The sequence below is a fragment of the Poromitra crassiceps genome (genome assembly GCF_964638095.1).
Source record: "Poromitra crassiceps genome assembly, chromosome: 17".
NCBI lineage: Eukaryota > Metazoa > Chordata > Actinopteri > Beryciformes > Melamphaidae > Poromitra > Poromitra crassiceps.
Genome location: NC_139635.1, coordinates 39,149,396 through 39,177,056, shown reverse-complemented (window position 1 = coordinate 39,177,056; position 27,661 = coordinate 39,149,396). Strand labels below are relative to the sequence as shown.

At 43.7% G+C, this 27,661-nt stretch overlaps 1 protein-coding gene across 1 annotated transcript; it reads right to left on the bottom strand.

Annotated features, from left to right (window-relative positions):
• Positions 1-1,794: 1,794 nt before the first annotated feature.
• cop1 (COP1 E3 ubiquitin ligase) lies at positions 1,795-27,415 on the bottom strand. Its single transcript, XM_083653575.1, has 20 exons — positions 26,835-27,415; positions 26,615-26,674; positions 24,847-24,944; positions 23,490-23,554; positions 23,252-23,371; positions 20,438-20,506; positions 20,115-20,174; positions 19,500-19,579; positions 18,692-18,764; positions 18,132-18,246; positions 16,913-17,048; positions 15,615-15,758; positions 13,330-13,438; positions 12,054-12,135; positions 11,535-11,651; positions 11,044-11,161; positions 10,169-10,293; positions 8,736-8,896; positions 6,839-6,883; positions 1,795-3,108 (listed from the first exon to the last, which is right to left on the bottom strand). The coding sequence occupies exons 1-20, from the start codon at positions 27,194-27,196 to the stop codon at positions 3,091-3,093; spliced, it is 2,157 nt and encodes a 718-aa protein (XP_083509701.1). The 5' UTR covers positions 27,197-27,415; the 3' UTR covers positions 1,795-3,090.
• Positions 27,416-27,661: the final 246 nt, after the last annotated feature.

Here is a 27,661-nt window from a genome sequence, read left to right as displayed (position 1 = left end):
GAATATCTTACAATAATATTTATGACTAAAAGGCTAAAAATAATCTCATGTGTAAGAAATGACTGTTCTACATTGAAGTAGAAATTTAAATAATTATCTTGTTGGTTTTGGATTTATTTAGCTTCAAGAATGCATTTTTGTTCTTGTGTGACCCTCAACACAGGCTTTGAGAATCCCGGGCCACTTACTGATACTTATGCTTAAATTAACCCACTCATATTCTGGTTTATTTCAAGAAAAACATTTCGGCTAGTGGACATTCTAATTGGCTGGTAACTTTAAAATCTAGCAGCCATATTGGCAGGTGGTGAAAAAAGTTAATTTCAAGCCCTGCAGGGAGAGCAGGTGGTGACATAGGAGTGAATGAGTAAAAGGATCAAATATTGGTGGTTAAGACTGAATAATGACATCACAATTGTTAATTTAAAATGAGTTATTCCTCTAAACCTGGCTTCAAATGCCCCAAATTTTTCGTGCTGGCGCCGTTCAGCCCTCAGCAAAATCTGGTAGCGAGTAGGGATGGGCATCGAATTTCGAATTTTCGAATAATCGTTGTTATTATCAAGGTCGACTTTTATTATTGAAAGTCGAAATTCGTTTATTGAAAATATATATATTTAGAACACGGCTCTCTCGAATACTCGATTCTGATTGGTCAATCAACAATAGTCACCGGTCATTATTTCTCGACAACCGACCGCTGCTCTGCCACACCTGGATTAATCAGTTGGTAAGAGCATTTTGTCCGCAGACGCTACTAATTAGGCCAACCAGTTGCAGCTGTGGTGTCTTGTGTGCCAATTACGAATGAAACCGCTTTGTGTTGAAAACGCTATTAAAAAATCTATTTGAATAATTATTTTTGTCAGATTATTGAATGATTTAGTTGTAGGCCGTGTTCTAAGCGGGATAATGTATACTATACTGAGCCGGTGATTACTGGAAATAATGACCTTCAGGTGAATATTAAGCCCTCCGCTGCGCGTCGGGCTAAATCATTCACCTGTCGGTCATTATTTCCACAGTAATCACCGGCTCAGTATACATTATCCCTTACATATATATTTTTTTTTTTGGTGAGTGAAATGTTGCATTGTCTCCCCTGATTCTAAGTATAGTCGAATCGCTTGGTTTGAGCAAGTAAAACAATTTTTATAAGCAACCTCTCCCTCTTCATGGGATTTCATCCGCCATTCATTTTTCCATAAACCTTGCTTAAAATGCTTATAAAAATTGTTTTACTTGCTCAAACCAAGCGATTCGACTATACTTAGAATCAGGGGAGACAATGCAACATTTCACTCACAAAAAAAAAAAAAATAATAAAAAAAATAAAAAAAATCGAATTTCGATTAAAAGTCGACTTTGGCCAGCGAATTTCGAATAGTGTTTTTGCTAGAAATGCCCATCCCTAGTAGCGAGGACATTTTTTTGTGGCCCTCTCTATCATCAAAGTTGCCCATCCATGGGTTACGGCATGACAATATTTGTTCGGCCCCCGGCAACAATCTGGGTTTCTCATGTGGCCCCCCATGAAAAATAGTTGCCCACCCCTGTCATAGACTAATCTCACGACAACCCTCTGCAACAGTTCCCATCTTTCGAACCTTGCAGACCCAGCTATCGGATTAATCGATTATCAAAATGGTTGGCGATTAATTTAACAGGTCACAACACAAGTAATGTTGCTTATCAACAATAGCAAGAAATACACAAATTAGTCAGACAAGAATGTTAATACTGATCAAAGTGCAAAAAGTGACACTCCAAGTTCTTTCCAAATAATTTATTCAGGTATACAAATACAAAACACCTCTCTTTGTCATTTATCATAAAATAGGTAGGTCTTGGCGGTCTCAAGCAAATCCCCTCCGTTTCTGCTGTTGATGTGTCGATGTCGCTGCGATCATGCCACTCCCATGGAAAACATCGGCACAGTTCGCCTGAAGCTACACCGCGGCTCAAGCTCATTTCAGGTGGTTTTAACGTATATGACGAGACATTCTTCATCGCTATCTGAACAGAAACGGATCGGATTTCCGCACGGTTTTCTCCTTGTTTAAGCAGCAATGACAAAGATCAGATCACATAAGGGGAAAGAGTGCGAGTTGATCTGGCAGTGTAGATCGAGCGTTAGTTGACATGAGAGGTTCTGATGAGACGAACACATTGAATCTCATTTTGTTCCAATAGCAACAGAAACATTGGGATGGAGTGCAATGTCTCAACGCTGTTGAGACATTGCACTCTATGGGACTGTTGGGTCAGCAGTCCCATACTGCAGCATGCATTGGTCTTTCTTGTGCATCAATTTCCAAACGCTAACGTTACATTCTAGGGACACTTTAGCCAGAGAAACGAACCGACGATCCGCTTAACAGAAGGGAAATTCAAGTCCTATTTATTAAAACTGCTTTCTGCCAATCTGCAAAAACACAAGACTACACGAGGAGTACAACAAAAACAAACAAAAAGAAACAGAGGAAGTGGACAGACGATGACGGGGGTTTAAGAAGCTTTACATGAAGACATCATTTTTGCATTTCACTTTGTCTTGTGCTTTGGCCTTTAAAAAAAAAAGGAAAACGCAACATATACTAGTAGCTTTTGGCTGGATGTACCCTTGAGAGCCGTAGTTTGATTAAAAAGGTACAAGGTTCGATTTGACCTAAAATCATAAAGAGATGTTCTATTGTAGTCGATATATAACTTTATTCAAAAGAAACAAACAAAAAAATGCTTTCGCAAGTCTCTTCTTCCATTTTGTGCCGAGACTAGGTCCTTGTTTTTGTTTTTGTTTTGTTTTGTTTTGTTGTTGAAGTGACTGCTCCTCTGCTCCTACTGTACTGATGTACTGCTCCAAGTCTGTTCGCTGTCCAAAAGTAAGTGTGTCGCTCATTAAAATCAGACGGCTCCGCTTTGTTTCAGTTCTCCCGGCGCTGTTTCCTCTTAAAACTACTTGCCGGGTGGTGATGCTACTAGTCCAGCAGGCAGCCTGGGAGCTCCTCTCCCAGCGGCCGACTGTTCCTCTACCAAACAACCAGAGGCTGAGCCAAGTTCTTCAGACACGCTGAATGCGTGGACGGCCTTTCAGACGAGCTCCAGTACCTGTGCAGAGAGAGAGAGAGAGGCTGACCGTTAGGAGGCGCGCTTTGGCATGTGACAAGAAGAACGGCTGCGTTTGCTCTGCTCAGGGTACCGGCAGCTTTCAGAAAGCTAACTGAAGACATTTGAAGAGCTTTTTAACTCATTGAGTGCCAGCCACTTTTGGAAAACGGATGCTCCCAGTGCCAGCCCTTTCAGAGCGTTTTCAGTGATTTCTCGAGGCCCACAGAATATTGTGTGATATTACTATGTAAACACCGAACACGCCCAAAGAACGATGAGACTCTATTGTATCATCAGCAAAAAGAAGTTTATTGATATCATTTTCCGTTCTTTAGTTATCAGCCGGAGAAGATAGGTTGATTTCACCAAAAACAGACGTTTCCATCTAGAAGCTGAGATAATGAGCCTTTTGTGAAATGAAGCATTTCAAGCAAATCACTGACTCTGAAGCTAATATTTTCTGACCTGAAACATCTGAACAGTAATTTCCTTCAATAAAACAGCACCCCCACCCCCCTCAACTGCAAACTCCTCCTCCGTGGGAGTGGCTCTGGTGGCTCTGGTGGCTCTGCTGCGTGTGTCAGGCGAGTCCCAGCTTTTTCACAGCGTTCCGCCGTTTTTGTCGCCAGCTCCCAGCGCTTCCAGCTGAGAATAATGTAACTTTTCAGAAAGACGCTGGTGTCAGCAACTAATCATGTGGAGGGGCTATCGCAGCGGAGACGGAGGGGCTCAATTGTGGCAGCAGATTGGCTGCTGTTCACAGGCACAGCTAACGTTATGCTTCATGCATATCGATGCGGTTTCCGTTTCCCCATGACTTCTTCTCTGTTTTTTCCTCACCTTTCTCTAATCTGGAGAGCACTGTCGCCACCTAATGGGTCCGTAAAATAGCTTATACACCTTCGACATCGCCCATATTTTTACAGGAGATGCATCTGGCTTTGATCCACGTCCCACCGTCAAAAAACGCAATTGATGACTTTAGTCGTCATTGGCACTCTACGTTACTATTTGAATTGACGACGATAGTCGTCATTGGCACTCAATGAGTTAATGCTACCTCAAAGTGAACTGGAGACAAACTTCAAAATAAACATATAGAAACAAAGCAGCCTAATTCCAATTTAACATCAAGAACGCTTTGAAACGATAAATCGACAGTATATGAAAAATGACGAGAAATCGTTAAGGGTTGTGTGAATTGTGTTTACTAAAGCATATTTATAAAACCATGTTTTGCATATTGTTCTACAAACCCTGTTCTGCATCTAAGATTGGACATGCAGCACATCATGCAGCGCCGTCAGCGCACGGTGAAAAGCATGACTTCTAACACCTGTATTAAAGACATTTGAACACGTTGCAAGGCCGTAACCTGTAAATTCACATCAATCAAATCATTCTTCGGACTTTTGCACGACCCACAGACACCCCGATTGCTGTCATCCTGGTTCCACAGTGCTCAAACAACGCAATTCTGAACTAGAAACCTCCCATTTCGGAAGAAATTGTGAACATGGTTGCCACGTTTAATGTGATTACCGTAAATTCCGGACCATAAGGCGCACCGGTATATAAGCCGCAGCAGCAAAATTGACTGTTTTTTACATATATAAGCCGCACCGGACTATAAGCCGCGGGCGTTTTGATGTTTAATTACCATATGTAAGGGTTCGTACACAGAGGGGATTGTCGGGAAAGAGATGGCTGTTTGGGGAAACTCCCATTTATTAACATTTCAACAAAACAAAACAAAAGTCAGGTCACTAATCCCCAGACAAAATCACACAACAATAGGCTATATGTGCAGCAAACGGCTGTAACCAGAGAAGTCAAGTCACTAATCCTCGTCTTCCTCTTCTTCCTGCGTACTGAAACCACCAAAGTCCTCATCTTCAGTGTCAGAAACGAACAGGTTCAGGGTGGCTTCGTCAACCACTCTCCTCTCTCCTTCATTGTCACTCAAAACCAACGAACTCCTCTTCGTCACTGTCGGTGTCGCGTGATTTCTAACCCCACATAGGATAAGCAATAACCATGCCCTGTGGCGCCGGGATTGGCCAGGAGCATTGAAGCTTGGGACTAAAGCACCTGGGGTTTTTCATCTTTTAAAATAAAGATGTTTAAAAAACTATTGCTTGTTACATTTTGGTGTCGGCATCGAACAGCCTCTGAAGCCTCTGACGGCCCTCAGCGCCAGCTGTGGCGGCGTCATCCTCTTCATCCCGCAGCAGTCCAGCCTTTTGGAACCCGTTGGTGATTGTGGATGTTTTCACACTCCTATAATATTCCGTGATCTTCCTTTGTGTGAATTCGCCGAAGTTTGTGATTTTCTCCTGGTAGTCGGGAGGGAGTTGTTCAGTAGTTCTCGCCCGGACGGACAGTCCCTTTCGTCTCATGAATCGGAAGCACCAAGATGGGCCACCTATGAAATGTTCAATTTTCATTTCGGTGGCGACTGTTTTGGCCTTCAGTCGGATCTGCACCGTGGAAACGCCTCGGCCGTCTGCTCTCTGGGTCAACACCCAATCTTCAAGGGAATCTTCAAGTTCGGGCCATCTGCTTTTATGACCTCTGAAGGACTTTTTGGTCTTCTTGCACTGAGACAGTTCCTCCTGCTGCACCTTCCAACGCCTCACCATTGACTCGTCGATGCCCAGGTTACGCGCTGCTGCTCTATTTCCCTCTTTTAATGCGAGATTGACTGTTTTCAACTTGAAAGCTGCGTCGTGTGAATTTCTGCGTACCTTCCCCATGGTAAGTGAGAGAGAGTTGCTTCTACTGCTCGTCTTGTTGTGATTCCGGGCTGCTGATGAACTTTGAACCGGTAGGAGTAACCGGTTGATTTCCGCCAATGATGTCAAGTCTTTCATACACAAAGGCAATTCAAGGTGCTTTACAAAAAAATAATCGAAAAAACAAGCAGCAAAGCAATGCACATAAAATGTGCTGATGAAGCTGTGTAACCTGTAAAATCCATCGATTTTGGAGGTCACCGAGTGGCCGTTTGCTTACCGTAATTACCATATGTAAGGGTTCACGCACAGAGGGGATTGTTGGCTGTTTGAGGATTTACCGTATTACCGTAACATTTCAACAAAACAACATAACACAACACCACCTTTGTTTATTTTTACAGTGCACACAGTGTCCGCGGTGTGGTGAAAAGAGGGCAAGAGAGGAAATTAAAACAGAAGTGGATTTATAGTTAGAAAGAGTGCTAAAAAAGAGAGATTTTATTTGTATTATTTATTTATTTTCTGAAAAAATCCATAGATAAGCCGCACCGTTATATAAGCCGCAGGGCCAAAAGTCTTATAGTCCGGAATTTACGGTAAGTCTTATTGCATAATTTGTACGAATAGTAACAATAGACTGGAGTAAAAAAAAAAATAGCAAGATGAAGTAACATTATAAAATAATAACGTGAAAATCTGCTGAACCAGTGCAACTTGTTATGAGGACCAACAGTATGAATGGGATTTATTAAACGTCTATTGGAAAGACAAGGGTATCTCGGTTTCCTGCCATGTTTAATTGGCTGAAAAAAACCCAGACAAGAACATAATAGGCAAAACAAATCCTAAATACTGTCGTAATCTCTATGTATATAGTAACTTGTAAATTGCACATTGTAGTTTAACTTCTCTATATAAACAAAGTACCTTAACCAGAATCTATGCAAATCATTGATACTTGAGGCTGGATGTAAAAGATGCTAAACACAAACCTTGATTGTTCCTTGACTGTTTGCCGCAATCAGCACATTTGACTCCTGAAAGATGTAGCAGCATAAAAAGAGACAAAGGTGTCATTTACTTAATAAGTGCATGTTTCTCCATGAATATTTCATTTCCTATAAGAAGAAAAAAAAACATTGGTTGGGGGGGAGGGGGGAATCTCAGTGGTGTGTGACTCTATTTGTGAACCATAAATTATTTTCCCCTAAAATTCCTTTTCTTGAACAAAGCAAGTCGGACGCAAAACCCTGCCACCACATTTAACAGATTAGCATTTATGTAACAGATTAGCATTTATGTAACAACAATTTAATAACATTAGCTTGTTTGGGCAAACATTAAGGAAAGGCTTCCCGACAACCCAGACCACCAACAAATCACTTTTAATTATATACACAGGACTTCAACTCCCATTGCATGAAATTGATAAACGATCCCGTGTGTTAGTTGATGCACTATGGAAGCCCCTGGCACTTGCCTTCAGAGGATGTGGGACTGCCCCACCTGTTTCGCAGTCCTGGACGAAGCAGGTTGCAACTAAACTGTCTGACTGAGTTACTTATCGGTAACCGTCCCAGTCTTGTTGTCTGAATGAGTTGTTGGACTATGAGGCACATTGTGCTAGCTTGCCTGACAGCTGGTGGTCACGCTGGAAGCCTCCTCACTCCGTGACCACCAGACACTGGCTGCTTACATCTTTGGATGTTATTTATTTAGACATGTCAACTATCAGAATCAATGCAGCTACTGAGACTACTTTGAACACTTGGCATGTAGCAGCTAACAGCCCCACATTTTCGTCTGTTCTCCATTCCTCTGCGATGCACTCTGAACTGGCGTCAACACAGCGTATAGTCTCTCTCCCCGGACTCAATATAATACGTTGAATCGCTGAGCTCCGCACACTACATAAATGAGTCTGTGCCACTTCACAGCCACTGCTGGTTTTTCACTGCTGGTTTTTGAAGGCGGGTTGAAATTGAATGAGTGACAGGTCGTAGCACCGGTGAGAGAGCGGTCGTCTGATCGCAAAGTCGTTACTGATTGGGCAGGACTAAATCCACCACTGGCATATGACTGGCCAAGTGAACGGTTCCCTCCCATAACCAGCCCTCTGAGGGAAAGTGTCCCAGACTCAGAGAGAGCTCTGCAGCATGCAGTAACGTAGTGTATCAGACCCAGAGAGAGCTCTGCAGCATGCAGTAACGTAGTGTATCAGACTCAGAGAGAGCTCTGCAGCATGCAGTAACATAGTGTATCAGCGTAAGGACTCTCATGGGTCTGGCGTTGAGACTACACAGCGTAGCATAAGGAAATTGGGGGGGTTGAGCGTTCAAAACGCTCTCCTACCCGTCTCCGATGTCCGATCGCAGATCCAAAGATATAATAATCCCCCTACGGAGGCCAGTAGTTTAGGCGGGGCGGGGTTAAAGTGATTGGTGGTCTTTCCACAGCCCGTGCCGAATTTACAGCAGGGTGTGTTTGATCTCACTATCACAGTGCACCGCCTGCACGCGGCGAGCAAACAACATTGCAGACACACGGATACGGTGGCACAGTGATCAACTCATCAAATCCAGCGCACCTGGGAAGCAAAACATGTCATGAAATACTCAAACTCCCAAGGTTCCTGTCGGCACTAGGAAGCTTCTCCTCTCCTAAATTCAGCACAGGCTGTGCAAAGACTGCTTTTAACTGCCTGACTGCCTTTCGAGGTGAGGTGATTTTGTGAGTCTGTGTGTGTGTGTGTGTGTGTGTGCATGTGCCTCATTTCGTTTCATTTTATTGTATCTTAATCACTTGATTTCTGTTGATGGTGAATTGTTAATTGTTAATCAAATTGGTCGCAAAACAAAACAAAATAACATCAAGAAGAGCTGCTCTCACCCCGTCAGGCAGGGCCCTCCAGCAGACGGCGCTGACAAACTCGTTGGTGTCGTCCTCCTTCTTGTCCTTGTCCAGGACGCTCTTCACCGTGTCGAACTTGAACGTCAACAGCGTCTTGGAAAGGCCTTTGTAGTAAAGGTACAGGGAGTTGTTCTCGCTGCCTGCAAGCACACAAACACACAATTAATTTTTGCTGTGGTGCCCCGCTATGGCCAAACAAAGTAGAGAGGAAATGCTGCCGTGCAGATTCGTTTACAACTTGTACGGCATTATTCCTATTCTTGAGTCAGCGCTTCGCTTACCACAAGCCACATAGTCTCCGTTGGAAGCCAGGCAGACTTACCACAAGCCACATAGTCTCGTTGGAAGCCAGGCCCACTTACCACAAGCCACATAGTCTTGTTGGAAGCCAGGCAGACTTACCACAAGCCACGTAGTCTTGTTGGAAGCCAGGCAGACTTACCGCAAGCCACGTAGTCTTGTTGGAAGCCAGGCAGACTTACCGCAAGCCACATAGTCTTGTTGGAAGCCAGGCAGACTTACCGCAAGCCACATAGTCTTGTTGGAAGCCAGGCAGACTTACCGCAAGCCACATAGTCTTGTTGGAAGCCAGGCAGACTTACCGCAAGCCACATAGTCTTGTTGGAAGCCAGGCAGACTTACCGCAAGCCACATAGTCTTGTTGGAAGCCAGGCAGACTTACCGCAAGCCACGTAGTCTTGTTGGAAGCCAGGCAGACTTACCGCAAGCCACATAGTCTCGTTGGAAGCCAGGCCCACTTACCACAAGCCACATAGTCTCGTTGGAAGCCAGGCAGACTTACCACAAGCCACATAGTCTCCGTTGGAAGCCAGGCAGACTTACCACAAGCCACATAGTCTTGTTGGAAGCCAGGCAGACTTACCACAAGCCACATAGTCTCCGTTGGAAGCCAGGCAGACTTACCACAAGCCACATAGTCTATGTTGGAAGCCAGGCAGACTTACCACAAGCCACATAGTCTCCGTTGGAAGCCAGGCAGACTTACCACAAGCCACATAGTCTTGTTGGAAGCCAGGCAGACTTACCACAAGCCACATAGTCTCCGTTGGAAGCCAGGCAGACTTACCACAAGCCACATAGTATTGTTGGAAGCCAGGCAGACTTACCACAAGCCACATAGTCTACGTTGGAAGCCAGGCAGACTTACCACAAGCCACATAGTCTCGTTGGAAGCCAGGCTCACTTACCACAAGCCACATAGTCTCATTGGAAGCCAGGCCCACTTACCACAAGCCACATAGTCTCCGTTGGAAGCCAGGCAGACTTACCACAAGCCACATAGTCTACGTTGGAAGCCAGGCAGACTTACCACAAGCCACATAGTCTCCGTTGGAAGCCAGGCCCACTTACCACAAGCCACGTAGTCTCCGTTGGAAGCCAGGCAGACTTACCACAAGCCACGTAGTCCCCGTTGGAAGCCAGGCCCACGAAATTCTTCTCATTGATGTGGCCCTTGAAGGATCGCAGACAGTGGGGCTTGTTGACGTTCCACAGCTTGAGCTGGCTGTCCGTGGATCTGGCATGCAGAGGGTGTAAACGTACGAGTCAAATAAGGCTATGTGGGTGAAGAAATGTACTCGTTTAAAACAACACTTCACTTCGGTAGAACGTTTGCACTTTCTTGCCCCTATTCTTGAAAAGAAACGAATGAATAAACTGGCCCTGAATTGCTATGAATGTGAACATGTCCTACTAAAGTGAAATACATCTATATGTGCTTCTCTTCAGACAAGTAACAAGGCTACGAGGCATCAGGTATCTGGCATCAGTCATTCATTGAGGAGAATTAGTGATTGCCCAATTAATCGTTCGGCCAATTAATGGCTAACATTGTTTTGCTTTTTTTATGCAAGCTTACAAAAACTAGATTTTTCATTCGCATCTTTTTTTTGACAAAGTTGTGTTTTTTGATTATCTGTGGACTTTTTTTTTATACAGAGACAATGCAGACAATAACATTAGTGTTAAATAAATGTTAATTTAAGTTCAGCAATTTTGCATCTCATTTGGTATTATTAAATTGTTATATATGGGCCATCGGCCGCCCTGCTCTCTAAATATCAGCATCTGACAAATAAATATCGGTCGACCACTAAAGAGAATCATTGTCAATAGGATTGTCCATTGGACGTAAATGCCCATGGCAGTCCAAAACTTTGGGAAAAAGAACATCTCAAACCACCATAATCTTGGATTTCCCAAAGACGTTTTGTCCACATCATTATGACATAAAACCTCTGTTGTAAATGAGGCTGCGTTGACTTACGCAGAAACGATTTCCTCTCCGTTGACGAACTTGGCGTAGGAGACGGCCTTCCTGTGGCCTTTGAACACCATGATTGGCTGCTTAGTGTTGCGTAGGTCATAGTAGTGGACACAGTGGTCTGTGGGCAAGACAGAAGAATATAGCACTTGGGAAAAGGAAAAGAAATGGTCGCTGCACTAGCGCCTCCTCTGGTCGGTAGGGGGCGCCCATTCGGGGCGGAAGGGAACTGGTGGGAATAGTGTGATCCTCCCATGTGCTACGTCCTGAAGCTCATCGCTGTCAGGTGAAAATAAGCGGCTGGCAACTGCACATGTATCGGAGGAAGCATGTGCTAGTCTACGGCTCTCCCCAGATCGGCAGAGGGGGTGGGGCAGCGACCGGGGCAGCAGGGGGAATTGGCCAAGTACAATTGGGGAGAAAATGGGGGGGAAATCAGAAAAAGAAAATCAAGTAGACGAGTTAACCCACTTGAAACCTGATCTCCATCTCACCTGCACAGCCGAAGGCCAGGTGATACCTGGAGGAGGGGCTGAATTTAACGCAGCAGACGTTGGCCTTGGCCTCGATGCTGGCCACCGAGTTGTCGAGGTTGGTCGACCATAACTTCACTGTAAAACAGACACAAAGCAAACGCAGGCGTGAAGGCACCTGGGATAAAACGATGCAAGAAAAAGACGGAACATTAAAATATCCAAAAGAAATGTGACCGACATGTCCAGAAAAATCACATCCCTGTACAGATGTAAACCCAGATTACCAACACTCTTTAGTCCATGTGTGCCATGTGGAAAAACTCATGTCTCACACTGAAATTAACCGATAATCTTTGACAACTTAATCTCACCATGAAAAAAAGAAGAAGAGGTAATTCAATCTTGCATTTTGTTATTTCTACCACATTTCAACATACAGTATTCAAAATGATTTCCAAATCATGAATAGCTTTGCCTATATGAATGAAACATTGACAGGGAAATGCAAACATTTCAGACGCAGTATTTCTCCGTTACCTTTGGCGTCGTCAGAGCCGGAGGCTAAGAGCTTGGGATCCATCAGATTGAAGTCGACACTCCAACAGCGTTTTTCATGCTCCTGACAAGACAGTAGGGATGTCACAATATATCGTCCCACAATATATCGCGATATCAAAACGTGACAATATGTATCGTTGAGATGAAATCTCATATCCAGAGAAAAGAAGCTGAACATGGTGGCACTGATCTGCATCTGATTGCATGCTCGCTCTCCTTTTCATTGCTTTGTTTGAACAGACGAGGGACGTTACAGACACGGAGGATGAGAATGGTGAAATTACTCAAATTAGCGTGGAGGCTGCCCCCTCAACTTACAAATCGATCGCAAAAGAATATTGTTAAAATATTGTATCGTTATCATGAACCCAATATCGTGTATCGTATCGTGAACTGAGTGTATCGTGACACCCCTAGAGACAGCAATATATACTAGGGCTGTGCCGATTCACTTATCTCCCGATTCGATACTATCACGATACTTTGGTGCCGATTCGATATATATTGCGATTCACGATTATTGCGATTCTACGATTATTGCGATTCGATATTACGATTTATTGCGATTTTTGTTTATTTTTTTCTTTTATTTTTTCAGTTTGTTTGCTTTTTTACACTAGATTAGAACATGGGAAAAGTTGAATCATACACTAGAGACTGTATATTATATATCATGAGTAGGGCTGGGCGATATAGTTAAAAACAGGGGCGGACTGGGATCATAATTCAGGCCGGGCATTAGATACCAAGCAGGCCAGGCCGATATGGGCCAACGCGCGTGAAATTTGGGCCGTTTGAAGCCAGATTTGGGCCGTTTGAAGTCCAATTTTACAATGAGATGCACCCACTTTAACCCTGAAGTGTAATTATTACTTCAGACTAACTAATAAAGTAATAAAACCACTAGTAAACCAGTAGGCGGCGCCTAGCCTGCTGTTCAGTGAGTGGCCTGACTGCAAGCACCAAAAAAAAAAAAAAAAAAAAAAAAAAAAAAAAAAATTTTTTAATTTGCGATTATCGATTCTGGAATAAAAGATCGATCCAAAAAATCGTGACATTAAAAATCGCGATACTTAGGTGAATCGATTTTTTCTCCCACCCCTAATATATACTTTAAAGAGCTATAATGAAACGAGGCACAAACTCAATTGATTCAACAGGTAGTTTCAACCAAAGACACATTATTCCACTGACAATTCCCATACAGCAAAGGCTTCTAATCCTAGTAGTAAAGTCTCAGATCCAAGTAAGATACCTGGTAGACTTTAGACCTCTGGCCGGTGAATCCGTCCCACAGGATGACTGTACCCTCGTAGTCGCTGCTGGCCAACAGGTTCTTGTGGTAGCTGCTCCAGCTGATACAGCTAGAAGAGAACCAAGCTGTGGTCAATTCACGTCATCAGGTTTCACATGCATCAATGATCACGTTTAAAAAAAAAAATGCTGCAAAAAAATGCAAACATTTTCAATTGAATTGGGCCTTATTTCTCGGCTGCTTTTCTCTTCCTTGAGAATATATGCTGTTTAAAGAGCATTCTAAAATGAATGCGTTTGAAATTCCAAAACAGTCTTCTTACACAACATTTAACTCATTGAGTGCCAGCCACTTTTGGAGAACGGACGCTCCCAGTGCCAGAGTTTTCAGAGCGTTTTCAGTGATTTCTCGAGGCCCACAGAATATTGTGTGATATTACTATGTAAACACCAAACACTCACAAAGAACGAGCTGGCTCTATTGTATCATCAGCAAAAAAAAGTTTATTGATACCATTTTCCGTTCTTTAGTTATGAGCCGGAGAAGATAGGTCGTTTTGAGCAAATACAGGCGTTTCAAATTATTAGCTGAGATATTCCGCCTTTTGTGAAATGAAGCATTTCAAGCACATTCACTGACTCTGAAGATAATATTTTCTGATGTAGTGACGTGGTGTAGTTGTGTGATGCCCTGCGTGCCCCACCCCCCTCTCCCCCCCTCCCCCCCTCAGCGGCAAACTCCTCCCCACACTAACACACAGCCAACACGCACCCACTCTATTTTCGGAGCGCTCCGTTTTTGTTCCCAGCGAGACACGGAAATGCCAAACCGGACTGCAGGGAAAGGTTTGGCCCTTCGGCGTCGGGTGCTGCCTTTCTGGCGGCTAATCGTGTGGATAAACTATGCAGACAGACAGACAGAGGCAGAGGGGGGGGCTCAGTTGTGGGAGCGGATTGACTGCTGTGCGCAGCCAACGTCAGCTGCAGACAGAGCAATCTATGGCTCTGGCTGCAGCATGCATCGGTTTCTCTTTGATCACGGCTTTTTCCAGCTGTTTTCCGGACCTTTCTCAATCTCGAGAGCACTGTCGCCACCTAATGAGTCCGTAAAATATGTTATACACCTTCAATAGCTCCCATATTTGTACAGGAGATGCCTGAGGCAATAGGCTCGTTTGAGATGAGCAAATTCTGCGCAGATTCGACCAGCGCCTTGCTTGCCCCGTTGCATGATGGTTAGAAAGTTGTCCGACTTGCTCCGTCCTGCCCGACTGCGTGAGTCACGTGACTCTCGCGAGAGCGAGGCGGGCACAGATTTGGAGCGAGGCGCCGCAGTTGCTCCCCACCAACTGCGCCCGACTGCGGATGACAGAGGATGACGAGAAACGCATCAAGCTGAGCGCCCATTGGTTCAACACAGGTGCATCACAAACCCACAGTTCAATTTTACTTCAATTTTATATCTATTCCAAGCTGTCACTCCATATTTTACATAAATACCACCTGGAATGCCTACATTAAAATAAAAATAAGGAATCTGAAGGGCTGTGTTATTTGAGCAGTGAGTGTGGGTGGCGCTAATGCATGTTTTAATTTGTTTACAAACCGCTGTTAAACAAAACTGTAGAAGAAGAAAAGTAGCAGTGAGTGTGCCGTCGGGGGTGTTCGACTTGTTGACGCCTCGCCTGCTCTCGTCTGCTTTCCAGGCGAGGCGGCAGTCATCTCAAACGAGCCTTTTGATCCACGTCCCACCGTCAAAAAACGCATTTGACGTCGATCGACGTCCTTGGCACTCTACGTCACTATTTACTTTGACGTCGATCGACGTCCTTGGCACTCAATGAGTTAAAATGCTGTTGGAGGGGAAAAAAAGCTAAATGTGTGAAAAATGTGTGAATTCATTTTCAAGCTTTAAAATGTTAATGTTACATCAATACAGGCCTGCGCAACACAGTAGTTCACTCCCAAGCCAAAGATTGATTATTTGGTACATTCTATTCTTGTTCAGTGGGACAAGACTCAACATGTAAATTCTGGTGATTCATCGGACAAAATAAAATCATAATTTTATGAAGCAGATTTTGCCTGCATGACCACTTCTTTCATTGAAATGGATCAGGTGGATGAGGACAGGATCTGCTGGAACCATGCCACAGTGTAAACTGTCCCAACACCTTCTCATAGAGCTTAGGAGCAGATCAGAAATGGCATTTATGGGATAGCCTGGGAGGACTCAAATCAGTCAAAATTAGGATCTGTTCCTTTGGGAAGGATTACATCCTGTACCTGATTTTGGAGTTGCAGGTCATCTCGTTGACGGGGTAGTGGATGTCCACCGCATCCTGGATCACCGTGCCATACTCAAACACCTTGATCTTCTTGGTCACGCCGGCGATAGCAAAGTAGTCACAGTCACGGTCAAACTCAATACTGAAACACAGAGGTGGTGAAGACTGTTAGTGACGCGGTAAGGTTCAAGCTCAATACTGAAAGGCAGTAGGTGGTGAAGGTGAGGTGGTGAAGACGGTTAGTGACGCGGTAAGGGGGTTGACCAAGAGTTTATATCGAAGGAAAACACATGGTGGTCATAATCGATAGCTTATTGATCATATGGATGGTAATACACTCATTGGGCTAGTGAAATACAGTGAGTGTGCCAACTAACTAGGACCCTCTGCTTTTTGCATGAAATCGAGGTGAATGCTCTGATCCTTTATGCACGGTATACAAGATTTGCTCCATATACATTGAAGTTAGTTAAGCAATGGGCAAATTGGATACAGCAATACGCACTGTATCAGTTTTTGTTACATCTTGAGAACTTTTTTCTCACAATATTTTATTTTGCAATTTGCAATTTTCAAAACACCAACACATAAAAAGAACAACTCAGATACAGGAAAATAAAAGAAAGGGAAAAAGAGAGGGAGAGAAAAAAGGGAAAAAGAAATAAAAAACAACATACATACACTCCAAAATTACAACGTAGTGCTACCAGCTGTATAAAGTGCGTATGCGCTTGTAAAAAAATATATATATAAATATATGTATATGTGTAAATATATATATATATATATATATATATATATATATATATATATATATATATATACATACACACACAGTATATATGGGGTCCTACACAAGGGGGTCCATAGGAAACCAGCCGGGCGAATCACCCATCGCCCCAACATCGTCAAGGTAGGCCAGAAACCCAAATTGTTAGAAATTTGCGAAGTGAGCTGGTCTTCAAGAACCTGAGTCTCTCCATCCGTATACATCTTGAGAATTATTAATCAGCAATGATTTCATGGCACCACGGCCATCAAGAGGCGGATTCATATCAGTCAGTGATGAGACACACATTCCTTCATCACTTGAGAAAATCATTTTCTACAATAATGGATAGAGCAGCATCTAATTCATGAACTTCCTTCATTGCGAAAAATGTAAACAAATATGAAACACGTTGGCAACTGGGACTGGACGCACGCTGCACTTGGGAAAAAAACGGATGCAGCATAGGAGACTGATATTATCCTGCTTCGGACTGAAGTGTGGTGCCGAGGTCTGACTGTGCGTACCTGGAGACAATACTGGAGCCGTTGTACAGGTCGCTGGCGTAGGACAGGGTGGCCAGCGGCCGCACAGAGTTGTAGCGGGTGAACTTGGACAGGCACTCCATAAAGTCGTCCAGCTGGTTCAGGTTCCTGCCTTCGTCTGAACACAACAGGCCAGACACACACTATTAAAATACCACTGACGAGGAGGAATCCACAAGGGGGACACGAGGGGTACTTTATAGCAACAGTCAGGGGGAAATAACATGTAGATGCTAGATGTGGCTTTTGATCGTTTTTCGTCTCTTTTTCTGGTTTCTCTCTAGCCTGGTCTCCAGACCCATATGAATCGCAGTTGTCACACTCTTCATATGGGTCTGGACCTACGCTCATCCTCTGTGGTTATTCAGGACAGATACTGTCCGGGTCACCTGATTGGCTGGTCGATGTAGGCGGCCAGACCTAATCTAACATTACAGGGCGCTGCAACAACTTTGAAACGACAACAGCTTTGAAATCCGTTGAGCTGCTTGTGGCTTGCAAGTTGCAGCGAAGGTTAACGTTAAACGCATTGCGGTTGCCGGATGTAGCAGACAAAAGAGTATTGAAGGCAAGAGACAAAGCCTGTGTTTAATTTGACAACATTGCTCCCGCCTTGATGTTACAACGGGACCAGTGAGGGGGAACGACCCATTAGCCATCAGTTCTTATCAATTTAACTTCTTTGGCAGATAAACATCGAAATTGTCCTGCTTTGCTACTGCGATTGGTCAAAGAGTTCAATGATTGACAACAGACAGCAACCAATCAGTTGGGGCTGAAAAATACGCCACCAAATCATATCAGCGCCAAATCAGATATCAAATATCGTCCGTCTGTCCCAGAGTCTTATTAGTCGCCAGATTGATTGCTGAGATGCTTCTAGCAGCCTCTACACTGCATTTTACAGTGTGTGTTGCTGGGTCAGATTGGCAACGATATAATAATGACACTTAAAAATTCTACAAATTGCACCTTTAAATATCAAGAGTTCTACAAGACAGTAAATAAAGTGGAATGTGCCTATATATATAACATTTAAATTTCAAAATAACCACTGATTATGGGTATTGACTGTTTTATCACAGGGGGTTGGGAATAAGTCAACTCTATTTAAACAATGACAAATTTCATCTTTGAACCCCAAATGACCTACTAAAGCTGTGGCTCTGGACAGAGCAGGCCATTGGTCACAGTTGGGTACCTGTGATGCGGGACATTTTGTTGGAGAAGTAGCACTGCTCCAGATCCTCGAAGTGAGCGGTCAGCCTCTTCCTCCGTGACGCCAGGGTGCTGTTGTACCACGTCTGTCTTTTGCCCTGGCAGAGACATTCCCAGTGTTTGAACGAGGGCAACCACGTCGAGCTGAAGGCTCTGCTCGCGTGTGGGTCTCCAATAGCTTATATCGGGAGACCCACGCGCGATTGACTATATCAATAGTGTGAGTTCACCATCGGTGCTCACATTTAGATCATAGGAACTCATTTATGGTTTGAGTGATTTCTTTTATATATATTAACATTACAATAGAACATATACCTAAAGATACAAGTCCTTAGTTTGATGTGATCTATTATTCCACTGCAGTGTCAAAATGCCAACTTCTGTTCCAAGATTTTTGGAGAAAAGGTTGAGGAACTATTCTAGCAAAGACAATAATAGGCAAAAACAAATGATATCATGTTCCACAGTATTAAGGCCCTATCTGTCATATATAAATTAAATCAAGTGAATAGTAAATAAAGATAAGGTAAAGTGATTTACCTGACTTAACTGGGCCGTTCCACCAAACCCTGGAGGCTGGCTGTACTCTGGCGGGTCAATAATACTACTACTGCTGCGCAACAAGAAAACAAATAAGCAGACAAGGGGGTCATTTTAAGTACCGTAAATTTCGGACTATAAGCCGCGGCTTTTTCCCCGTTTTTTGGCCCTGCGGCTTATATAACGGTGCGGCTTATCTATGGATTTTTTCGGGGGAAAAAAAAAAAAAAAAAACGGAATTCTCTCTTCTTTAGCACTCTTTCTAACTATAAATCCACTTCTGTTTCAATTTCCTCTCTTGCCCTCTTTTCACCACACCGCGGACACTGTGTGCACTGTAAAAAAAAACACAGGTGGTGTTGTGTTATGTTGTTTTGTTGAAATGTTAATAAATGGGAGCTTCCTCAAACAGCCATCTCTTTCCCGACAATCCCCTCTGTGCATGAACCCTTACATATGGTAATTAAACATTAAAACACAATAATAAAAAAAAAAAAAAAAAAAAAAAAAAACATTAAAACACCTGCGGCTTATAGTCCGGTGCGGCTTATATATGTAACAAACAGGCAATTTTGCTGCTGCGGCTTATACTCCGGTGCGGCTTATAGTGCGGAAATTACGGTACATGTTCTTAGGATTTCTTGTGGCAGGCGTAGGTACTGCACAGTAATACTGGGGCCCGACAATGTCTCTGATATATGTGTATGCAGATTAACGCAAGTGCAAAGGATGGAGCTTCGATTTTAGGAAACTAAGTAGTAGAAACTGTTTGGCTGTACTGGGATGTGTGATGGAAGGTCAGCTGTACCTGGGTGCCGGTGAGGGCGCCTCGACGTTGGGCACGGTGCACTCTGCCTCCATCAGCGGTGAGTACAGCCCGCTCATTTCCTAGAGAAACACGTAGAAAGAAATAACATCTTTGGCTTTCAAATATGTCATTCTTCGGTAACTGTTGGAACGGAGCAACGTTTACATTTGAATTCCACAAAACAGAAAACGCATTGAAGGTGACAGAGAGAACAATTTCGGAAAATGAAGATGGGCAACGTGCCCCCCAGCACACGCGACACACAAAAACGTTTGGCAAAATATTCAACAAAAATTAACACATATTTGCATTATGTCTTAACACATTTTGGACATTCTACTGCGTTGTCAAATTGTTAAAACCTTGTTCTCCCACGATTTCTTAAGGAGTGCATCATCATCGACAGATGATGGTGTCAATGGTGTCAAAGTCGCAACGTCATTAAAGCTATCTCAAGCAGTGGTGAGTGGCTCCAGATGTTTGTTTTTCTTTTTCTTTCAAAGCATATTGAGAGTATAATGTGAAAGAGGTTTTACTCATAAATTTTAAGAGACATTTTAAGAGACGTTAGTCTCTTAAAATTTATGCGAGAGGCTGTAGATGGTCTTATTTTACCTCGACGCGCTTGACGTCCTCTTCAAGAAAGTTGAGCTCCTTCTGTAGCTGCTCTAGTTGCTGATAACGGCAGAGAGAAAAAGGCAGAGGAGATCAATCGGCTTTTATGCCGGCCTGTATATGGCACCGACAGCTGTGCAGCACACAAGGTTTTGTATAGTCAGATGATGTGGTAAGTATCTGCAAGTATCAGTGCATACGTGCTGGGCACCGCGCCTAGCCCATCACAGCTGAATAAGATCAAGTACTCTTCTGGATCAACATGTTTAAGCAGAGGAGGCTTAACGTGGATCTAACAGCAAGACAAAAACAACCGGGGATACCTCTCTCTTGTTCCTTCTGGCTTCTTTCAGGAACTCCATGAGGATCTGTCTCTGAGCTGCTTGGGATTCCTGGTGGAGACAAACACATGGTCCACAATCAAACACCACTACAAGTAGGGCTGGGTATTGGTTCAAATTTCAAGAATCGATTCGATTCCGATTCACAAGGTTCCGAATTGATTAATCCCGATTCGATTCGATTCGATTAATTTCAATATCGATTTGGTTAGTGATACTAAAACATGTTTTTTGAGCTGTAACCTGAATTACATGATTGTCCAGTTATGTAACACAGGGGTTCCCAACCTTTTTTGCGCCAAGGACCGGTAGATACACGGGTAAAAAGTTGCGGACCGGTTGTCAATTTTAGTGGTTTTAGTTACACATATATTTACTCACCAGGTGGTGACAAAGGGTAAATAACAGCCTTTTCATCTGTCAATAAAGACACTTTCACAATTATGCACAGTGATTTGATTTCACCCTATAGACGGTTTTAACTTGACAACAAAAACATTCTAAATTGAACCCCCGCTCACTTCCTGTTGCAGTGTTTGTTATGGACATAAAAGAAAGAAAAACATTCAAGTGCAGGACTGACCATTCCGTGAAAACCGTCTATACAGCTGAGCGGTGAAAACAAAAGTAACGATGTCGAGTGAATATTTCTGCAGTTTGCCGAATGCTGAGAAAAAGGAAGTGCTGTGGGGTTGCGCTCTGGTGAAAACCGTCTATATAATTTCTAAAAGTACCGTAAATTCCGGACTATAAGACGCACCGGTGTATAAGCCGCGGGACCAAAATTGACTATTTTTTTCTTCTATAAGCCGCACCGGACTATAAGCCGCGGGTGTTTTGATGTTTAATTACCATATGAAAGGGTTCGTGCACAGAGAGGAATGTCGGGAAAGAGATCGCTGTTTGGGGAAGCTCCCATTTATTAACATTTCAACAAAACAAAACAAAAGTCAGGTCACTAATCCCCAGACAAAATCACACAACAATAGGCTACCGTATATGTGCAGCAAACCTGTAACCAGAGAAGTCAAGTCACTAATCCTCGTCTTCCTCTTCTTCCTGCGTACTGAAACCACCAAAGTCCTCATCTTCAGTGTCGGAAACGAACAGGTTCAGGGTGGCTTCGTCAACCACTCTCCTCTCTCCTTCAGGTGCCATGGCACGAGTCCGATACCTCACGAGTCCGACACCTCACGAGTCCGAAAAAAGAGGCTAACTTCCCCCAGACCCTAACCCAAAACCTAACCTCTCCCACCCCCACGCCTAAACCTAACATCCCCCAGACCCTAACCCAAAACCTAACCTCTCCCACCCCCACGCCTAAACCTAACCTCCCCCAGACCCTAACCCAAAACCATGAGGTGTCGGACTCGTGAGGTATCGGACTCGTGAGGTATCGGACTAGGGGGCAGTCCCCGTGGCGTCATCCTCTTCATCCCGCAGCAGTCCAGCGTTTTGGAACCCGTTGGTAATTGTGGATGTTTTCACACTCCTATAATATTCCGTGATCTTCCTTTGTGTGAATTCGCCGAAGTTTGTGATTTTCTCCTGATAGTCGGGAGGGAGTTGTTCAGTAGTTCTCCCCCGGACGGACAGTCCCTTTTGCCCAGGTTACGCGCGGCTGCTCTGTTTGATCGGCGGCTGCTCTCTTTTAATGCGAGATTGACTGCTTTCAACTTGAAAGCTGCCTCGTGTGAATTTCTGCGTACCTTCCCCATGGTAAGTGAGAGTGTTGCTTCTACTGCTCGTCTTGTTGTGAATATTCCTTGATCTTCCTTTGTGTGAATTCGCCGAAGTTTGTGATTTTCTCCTGGTAGTCGGGGGAGGGAGTTGTTGCCCGAGTGGCCGTTTGCTTACCGTAATTACCATATGTAAGTGGTCACGCACAGAGGGGATTGTCGGGAAGAGATGGCTGTTTGAGGAAGCTCCCATTTACCGTATTACAACATTTCAACAAAACAACATAACACAACACCACCGTTGTTTATTTTTACAGTGCACACAGTGTCCGCGGTGTGGTGAAAAGAGGGCAAGAGAGGAAATTAAAACAGAAGTGGATTTATAGTTAGAAAGAGTGCTAAAAAAGAGAGATTTTTTTTTTTTTTTTTTTTTTTTCTGAAAAAATCCATAGATAAGACGCACCGTTATATAAGCCGCAGGGGCCAAAAAACGGGAAAAAAGCCGCGGCTTATAGTCCGGAATTTACGGTAGATATTAATGATCAAACATTTCCATTTATGTAGCCTACAGTATTTATGTTTTTGTTTCAACTACAAACATAAATAAACGTCAACTTGAAACTATGTTTCAACTACCACACACAGCCTATAATATTATAGCCTATGTTTTTTTTTGTTTTTTTAAATCGATCTCTGGACATATGAATCGATATCAAAGGATTAAAATAAAAATCGATTAAAAATCGGAGAATCCATTTTTTTTAACCCAGCCCTAACTACAAGCCAAGCTGTGGAATGCCTGTGCTTATCCTCTAATAAGGTGAGATACAGGGCTGGGTATCGCCACTGATTTCCTCATTCTATATGATTCTGATACACAAGGTCCCGATTCGATTTCCGATTCAATATGATTCGATTTACCAAATTTGTGTGGATATGAAAGAGATTCTCAAAGAGCTAATGTTGTAAATTGTACAAGGAACCCTCTAACCTGGTGCATTATTAAAAATAGTTTGTAACTAACAACAAATACAAGTAAACTCCTCCACTTTGACTTGGCTCAAAGAACATGTAGTGCAGGTGTGGTAGCACCCGTTACACTTCAATCCTTACTTACCGTCTCCAGCTGCTTCTTCTTCTGGACAAGGAGCTCCAGCATCAGGTTGACGTTGGCCAGGTCTAAGTTCTCCTGGTCCGGACTCAGCACATCCTGAAACACCTGCCACCTGGACCCATTCTGGGAGGGGGGTGGGGGACTCTGGTCAGCAACATATTCTTTTCCGATAGTGGTGAGAGTGAGAAGATATAGTGATAGTTTGAGAAAACTAAGCAAATGTGTTATGTGTTGTACTTACAGGATGGTCCAATTTTAGTCTCTTCTCCTCCGACCTCTGTTTCTGTTTAAGGATCAGTTCATTCACTGAAACACAGAGTGTGAGGGGGGCAAAATGAATGACAGACGTGGAAGTAGTAAGTAAAGAAGCCCAGTACGTAAAATATGATAGAAACAGGGACACCAACATTAAAGAGATATTTCGTTTTTAGGGAATTTGGCTTAACAAGAGTCAGACAAACTCGTGGATGGCTTTGTTATGTCTCTGCATGCAGTTTAAAAGCATGAGAACAGTTAGCTTGGCTCAACTGCTGGAAGTCTAGGGGATCAAATAGATCCTAAGAGTTATTTTATGGTACGTTCAAGACAACTGGGAACCTTCCTGCTTCCGAATTGGGAAAATCCATTTGAGCCGTCCTCCTACTTGTAATTCCTAATCAGAAACGTAGGACTCTTCTGACCTCAGGTTCCTACTAATATAATACTTTCATGGTTCCCACCTCAACCACTTGAACACTGAGGTGAGAAGTAGACACGTCTTCCAGTTTTCAGTTGTCTTGAACGCACCATTAGGTTCTGCCTCTGCTTGCTTCTGGTGAGAATGGCGTTTTGTAAACGCATAACATAATCAGGAGCCATCTCTAGATAGCCACGCAGGCACTGGTGTTTGTAATGCACTTTTCAGATGACAGCACTGCTCGGTGCAGCGCTGCTGTGCTGTCTTGATTGGTAAGCTGTTCTATCACGCGTAGTCCCTCTCCCATGTGATGAGCATGTAGCGCATGCTAACACTCAGCGCGATGGCTGCAAGCCCAGAAAGCAAAGTTCACAGATGTTAGCAACATATCACTGTGGAACACAGACAGTGTGATGTAGGGTTCATGTAAATGGCCTGCATTTATATAGCACTTTTATCCAAAGCGCTTTACAACAATCAGGAGGTACATTCACCCATTCACAGAGACATTCATACGCCGGTGGCAGCAAGCTACCACGCAGGGTGCTGGCACAGCCATCGGGAGCAATTTGGGGTTCAGTATCTTGCCCAAGGACACTTTGACAAGTGGACTGGAGGAGGCGGGGATCGAACCACCAACCTCTTTTATCCAAAGCGATTAGTGGACGGACGACCCGCTCTACCTCCTGACTGAGCCACAGCCGCCCCTCAAATACACATTTACTCATTAGTACTCGCATTTGTGAAAGACTGAACTAGAACACCACATAACACCAAGGGCATTTGATTTGCCCATTTAAAAACCATGAAAAGAACATTCACTGTAGTCAGCAATGTGTTCTAGACCCGTGGGTTCATGGCATCAGGCTGCTACAGCCTACAACCCATCCAAACCTTCTCAAAGGAAAGACCTGGGACCTACCAAGAAAGTTTGGGTAGAGCTGATCCACGTTGTCGACGATGTAGTTACACTTGGGACACCTGTTGCTGTCCTCCAGACTCTGGCGGATGCACTTGAAGCTGCGGGGAGGGAGAACAGAGGTGTGTGTTAAACCCGGGAATGACGTGATGTGTTTTTGCTAAGAAAAATTATACTGGATTTATGTGTAAATAGCTGAAATGCCACAGCCTACATCTGCAACACAGTTAATCTGCAACAGTACCAGGAAATGAATTACTAGTAATTAAGCTGCCTAGTAGGTGCTGAAATGCAGGCATAAAGAATGCTAAGCAGAGAATTCTTACAATTTTGCACTATTTCTGTTTACATGATTCATTTTTGCACTTTAGGCTATGTTTCACTGCTTTGGTGATTTTATTTAGTTTTATATATATATATATGACGAATCAGCGTGACGTCACTTGCCACCCAGAAATGCGGAACCCCGCGACAGTTAATAGTATGAGTTGTGCCAAAAAACAAACATTAATATCTCAAAAACTATAGATCGCATCGCTTATATTTTGACATTCTGAGTGAGAGCAGAATTAGCTCAAGAGTTTGATGTATAATATATACATGTCGTGTTAAAGTTGTGTAAACTGTCGCAGTTTTTAAAATGTAAACAGAGTCAGACACTCACGCCTCGCGCCACTTGGGCTCCATAGGGTTCCATTGCCGTTGCCACCCAGTGACGCGGTTTGTTTACCAAAATGCTGCTTGGCTGATCCCTCATATATATATATATATATATATATATATATATATATATATATATATATATATATATATATATATATATATAATTTTCAATTTTAACAATGTACAAACAAAACAAAACAAACAAACAAGCTCAGACACGGGAAAGGAAAACAAAGAAAAACATGCATATAATATTGAAAATTATTACAATATGGTGCTACCACCCATATAAGGGTGCTTATGTGCTTGCATAAGATGTCGTGCATGGGGTCCCATGCAAGGCGCCCAAGACAAACCAGCCAGGCAAGTCACCCACCGCCCCCCAACCTCGTCAAGGTAGGCCAGAAACGGGTCCCAAATAGTTTGAAACTTTCCAAGCGAGTTGGTTGTTTGATTTAGTATTTAGATTAATTATATGCATGAATCAACACTGTATTTGTTAGACACAAACAAGATTCATACATGGCCTGTTGGGACTATTTATGCAAGATTTTCAATCCAAATCATGGGTTGAACAGATTAATGGATTGATAATATTCAACAGAATATTTTTAAGGACAAAGTGGTGAATTGTATGGATGGAGAGAGCGCTGTGATACACACTGTAGGCTCAGGCTGAGGTATATTGTTGGAAAGTAAAAATCAGTAGGCTGTCTAGTTTGTAGCAGCATGTAGGTTTGTTGAGGAGTTGGTCGGATAAACTGTTGAAATAGTAGGCATATTTGTCAAGGTGACAAAGCTGCCTGTGGCCCCAGCATCCCTAAATGTAATGGTACTTAGACCGATGAGTCATGTGGCCAAAATGTGTATTTGTGGTCATCTCAAATATGAAAGCCCGCTGTATTTTGAATATGATGTACAGGGCGTGTATTTATTTAATCCTCAATAGCTTTGTCTTTTTTCCCTCAAACACATAATGTGCTGTTCCAAATCTTTTCCCAACAGTCACCCACCCCACTGTCACTGCTGCTACTACAACAATAACAACAACAACACAGTCCTGTTTAAAAGCCAGCATCAAAAACACAGGCAAGCAAGTAACACTTACCAGAAACTGTGGCCACACTTGGTCATGTGTGCCTCTTCTATCATTTCGAAGCAAATTGGACTGGAGAAGGGAATGCAAAATCATGTTAAGTTAAGTGCGGGTCAATATTCTGCTTTCAAACGGTTTGCAACGACAGTGAACTGACATTAGCCCGCAGCCACAAACCACAGTGATGAACAACATGTTGTCAGAAGCACAGTCTTCCATGAGAAAAACTAACCAGACAAAATCGTTGCTTTTATCCTCGTAGGAATTCAAGAGGCCGTTGTAGAGGGGTGCTTGGTGGAGGGATCTCTTTCTACTGGTGCCCGAGGAGGACCCAGACGGTCTGCTCAGCGAGGCGAGCCCGCCCCTGGACGACTGCACGGCGGCCAGGGATGGCACCGACAAGCCGCCGCTGTCGCCGGCTGCTGCCAACGTCCGAGAGGGGACAACATTCCCAGAGTTGTTCCCGTTAGTGGTGGCGTTGCTCCCCCCACTGCCACCGTTTGTGTTCGCAGGGCTGCCCGTGCTACTGCTGCTTGTGCTGGGCACTGAACTCGCCCCGCCGGCGCTTTGCTGCGGCCGGTTGCCTGACATCATTCAAGGCCGATTAGAAACACCAGCGGCACTGCTGTTCAAAGCATCCGGACTGTGCTGCTATTTGACTACTTTAGCAGGTCGGCTAGCTGGCTAGCTTCTGTGTTAGCATCCTGAGAGAAAGCAACAGTGTCCGAACAGCCAACGGATTTAGCCCGCTGGTGCCTGTCTCGCTTCTGCCACTGACGCTGGATTAGAAAATAGCTGTAATATAAATTGCAAAATGCCAAGAATACTGAAATGGCCCATGAAATAATCCCAGCTGCGTTGTCCAGGGGATTAGCCGGCTAGCTAGTTAGCTACAGAGAGGAATCTGTCTTGAGTTTCGTCGATTACCCAGGTGCTGCAATGTCGCCTCCCGTATGATATACCGACCCCTAGTGACTAGGAGTCGAACTGCTCTGTCTAACCTGCTCACAACAATATCTTTACATGCATGCCAAACAACTCCTCCATTCACACCACGGG

Coding starts and splice junctions, on each gene's coding strand:
- cop1 (XM_083653575.1), bottom strand. CDS start 27,196: ATGATGTCAGGCAACCGGCCGCAGCAAAGCGCCGGCGGGGCGAGTTCA. Junction 15,759..16,912: donor GGCTCCAGTATTGTCTCCAG/GTACGCACAGTC, acceptor TCTGTGTTTCAG/TATTGAGTTTGACCGTGACT. Junction 8,897..10,168: donor CGGGGACTACGTGGCTTGTG/GTAAGTCTGCCT, acceptor GTGTGCTTGCAG/GCAGCGAGAACAACTCCCTG.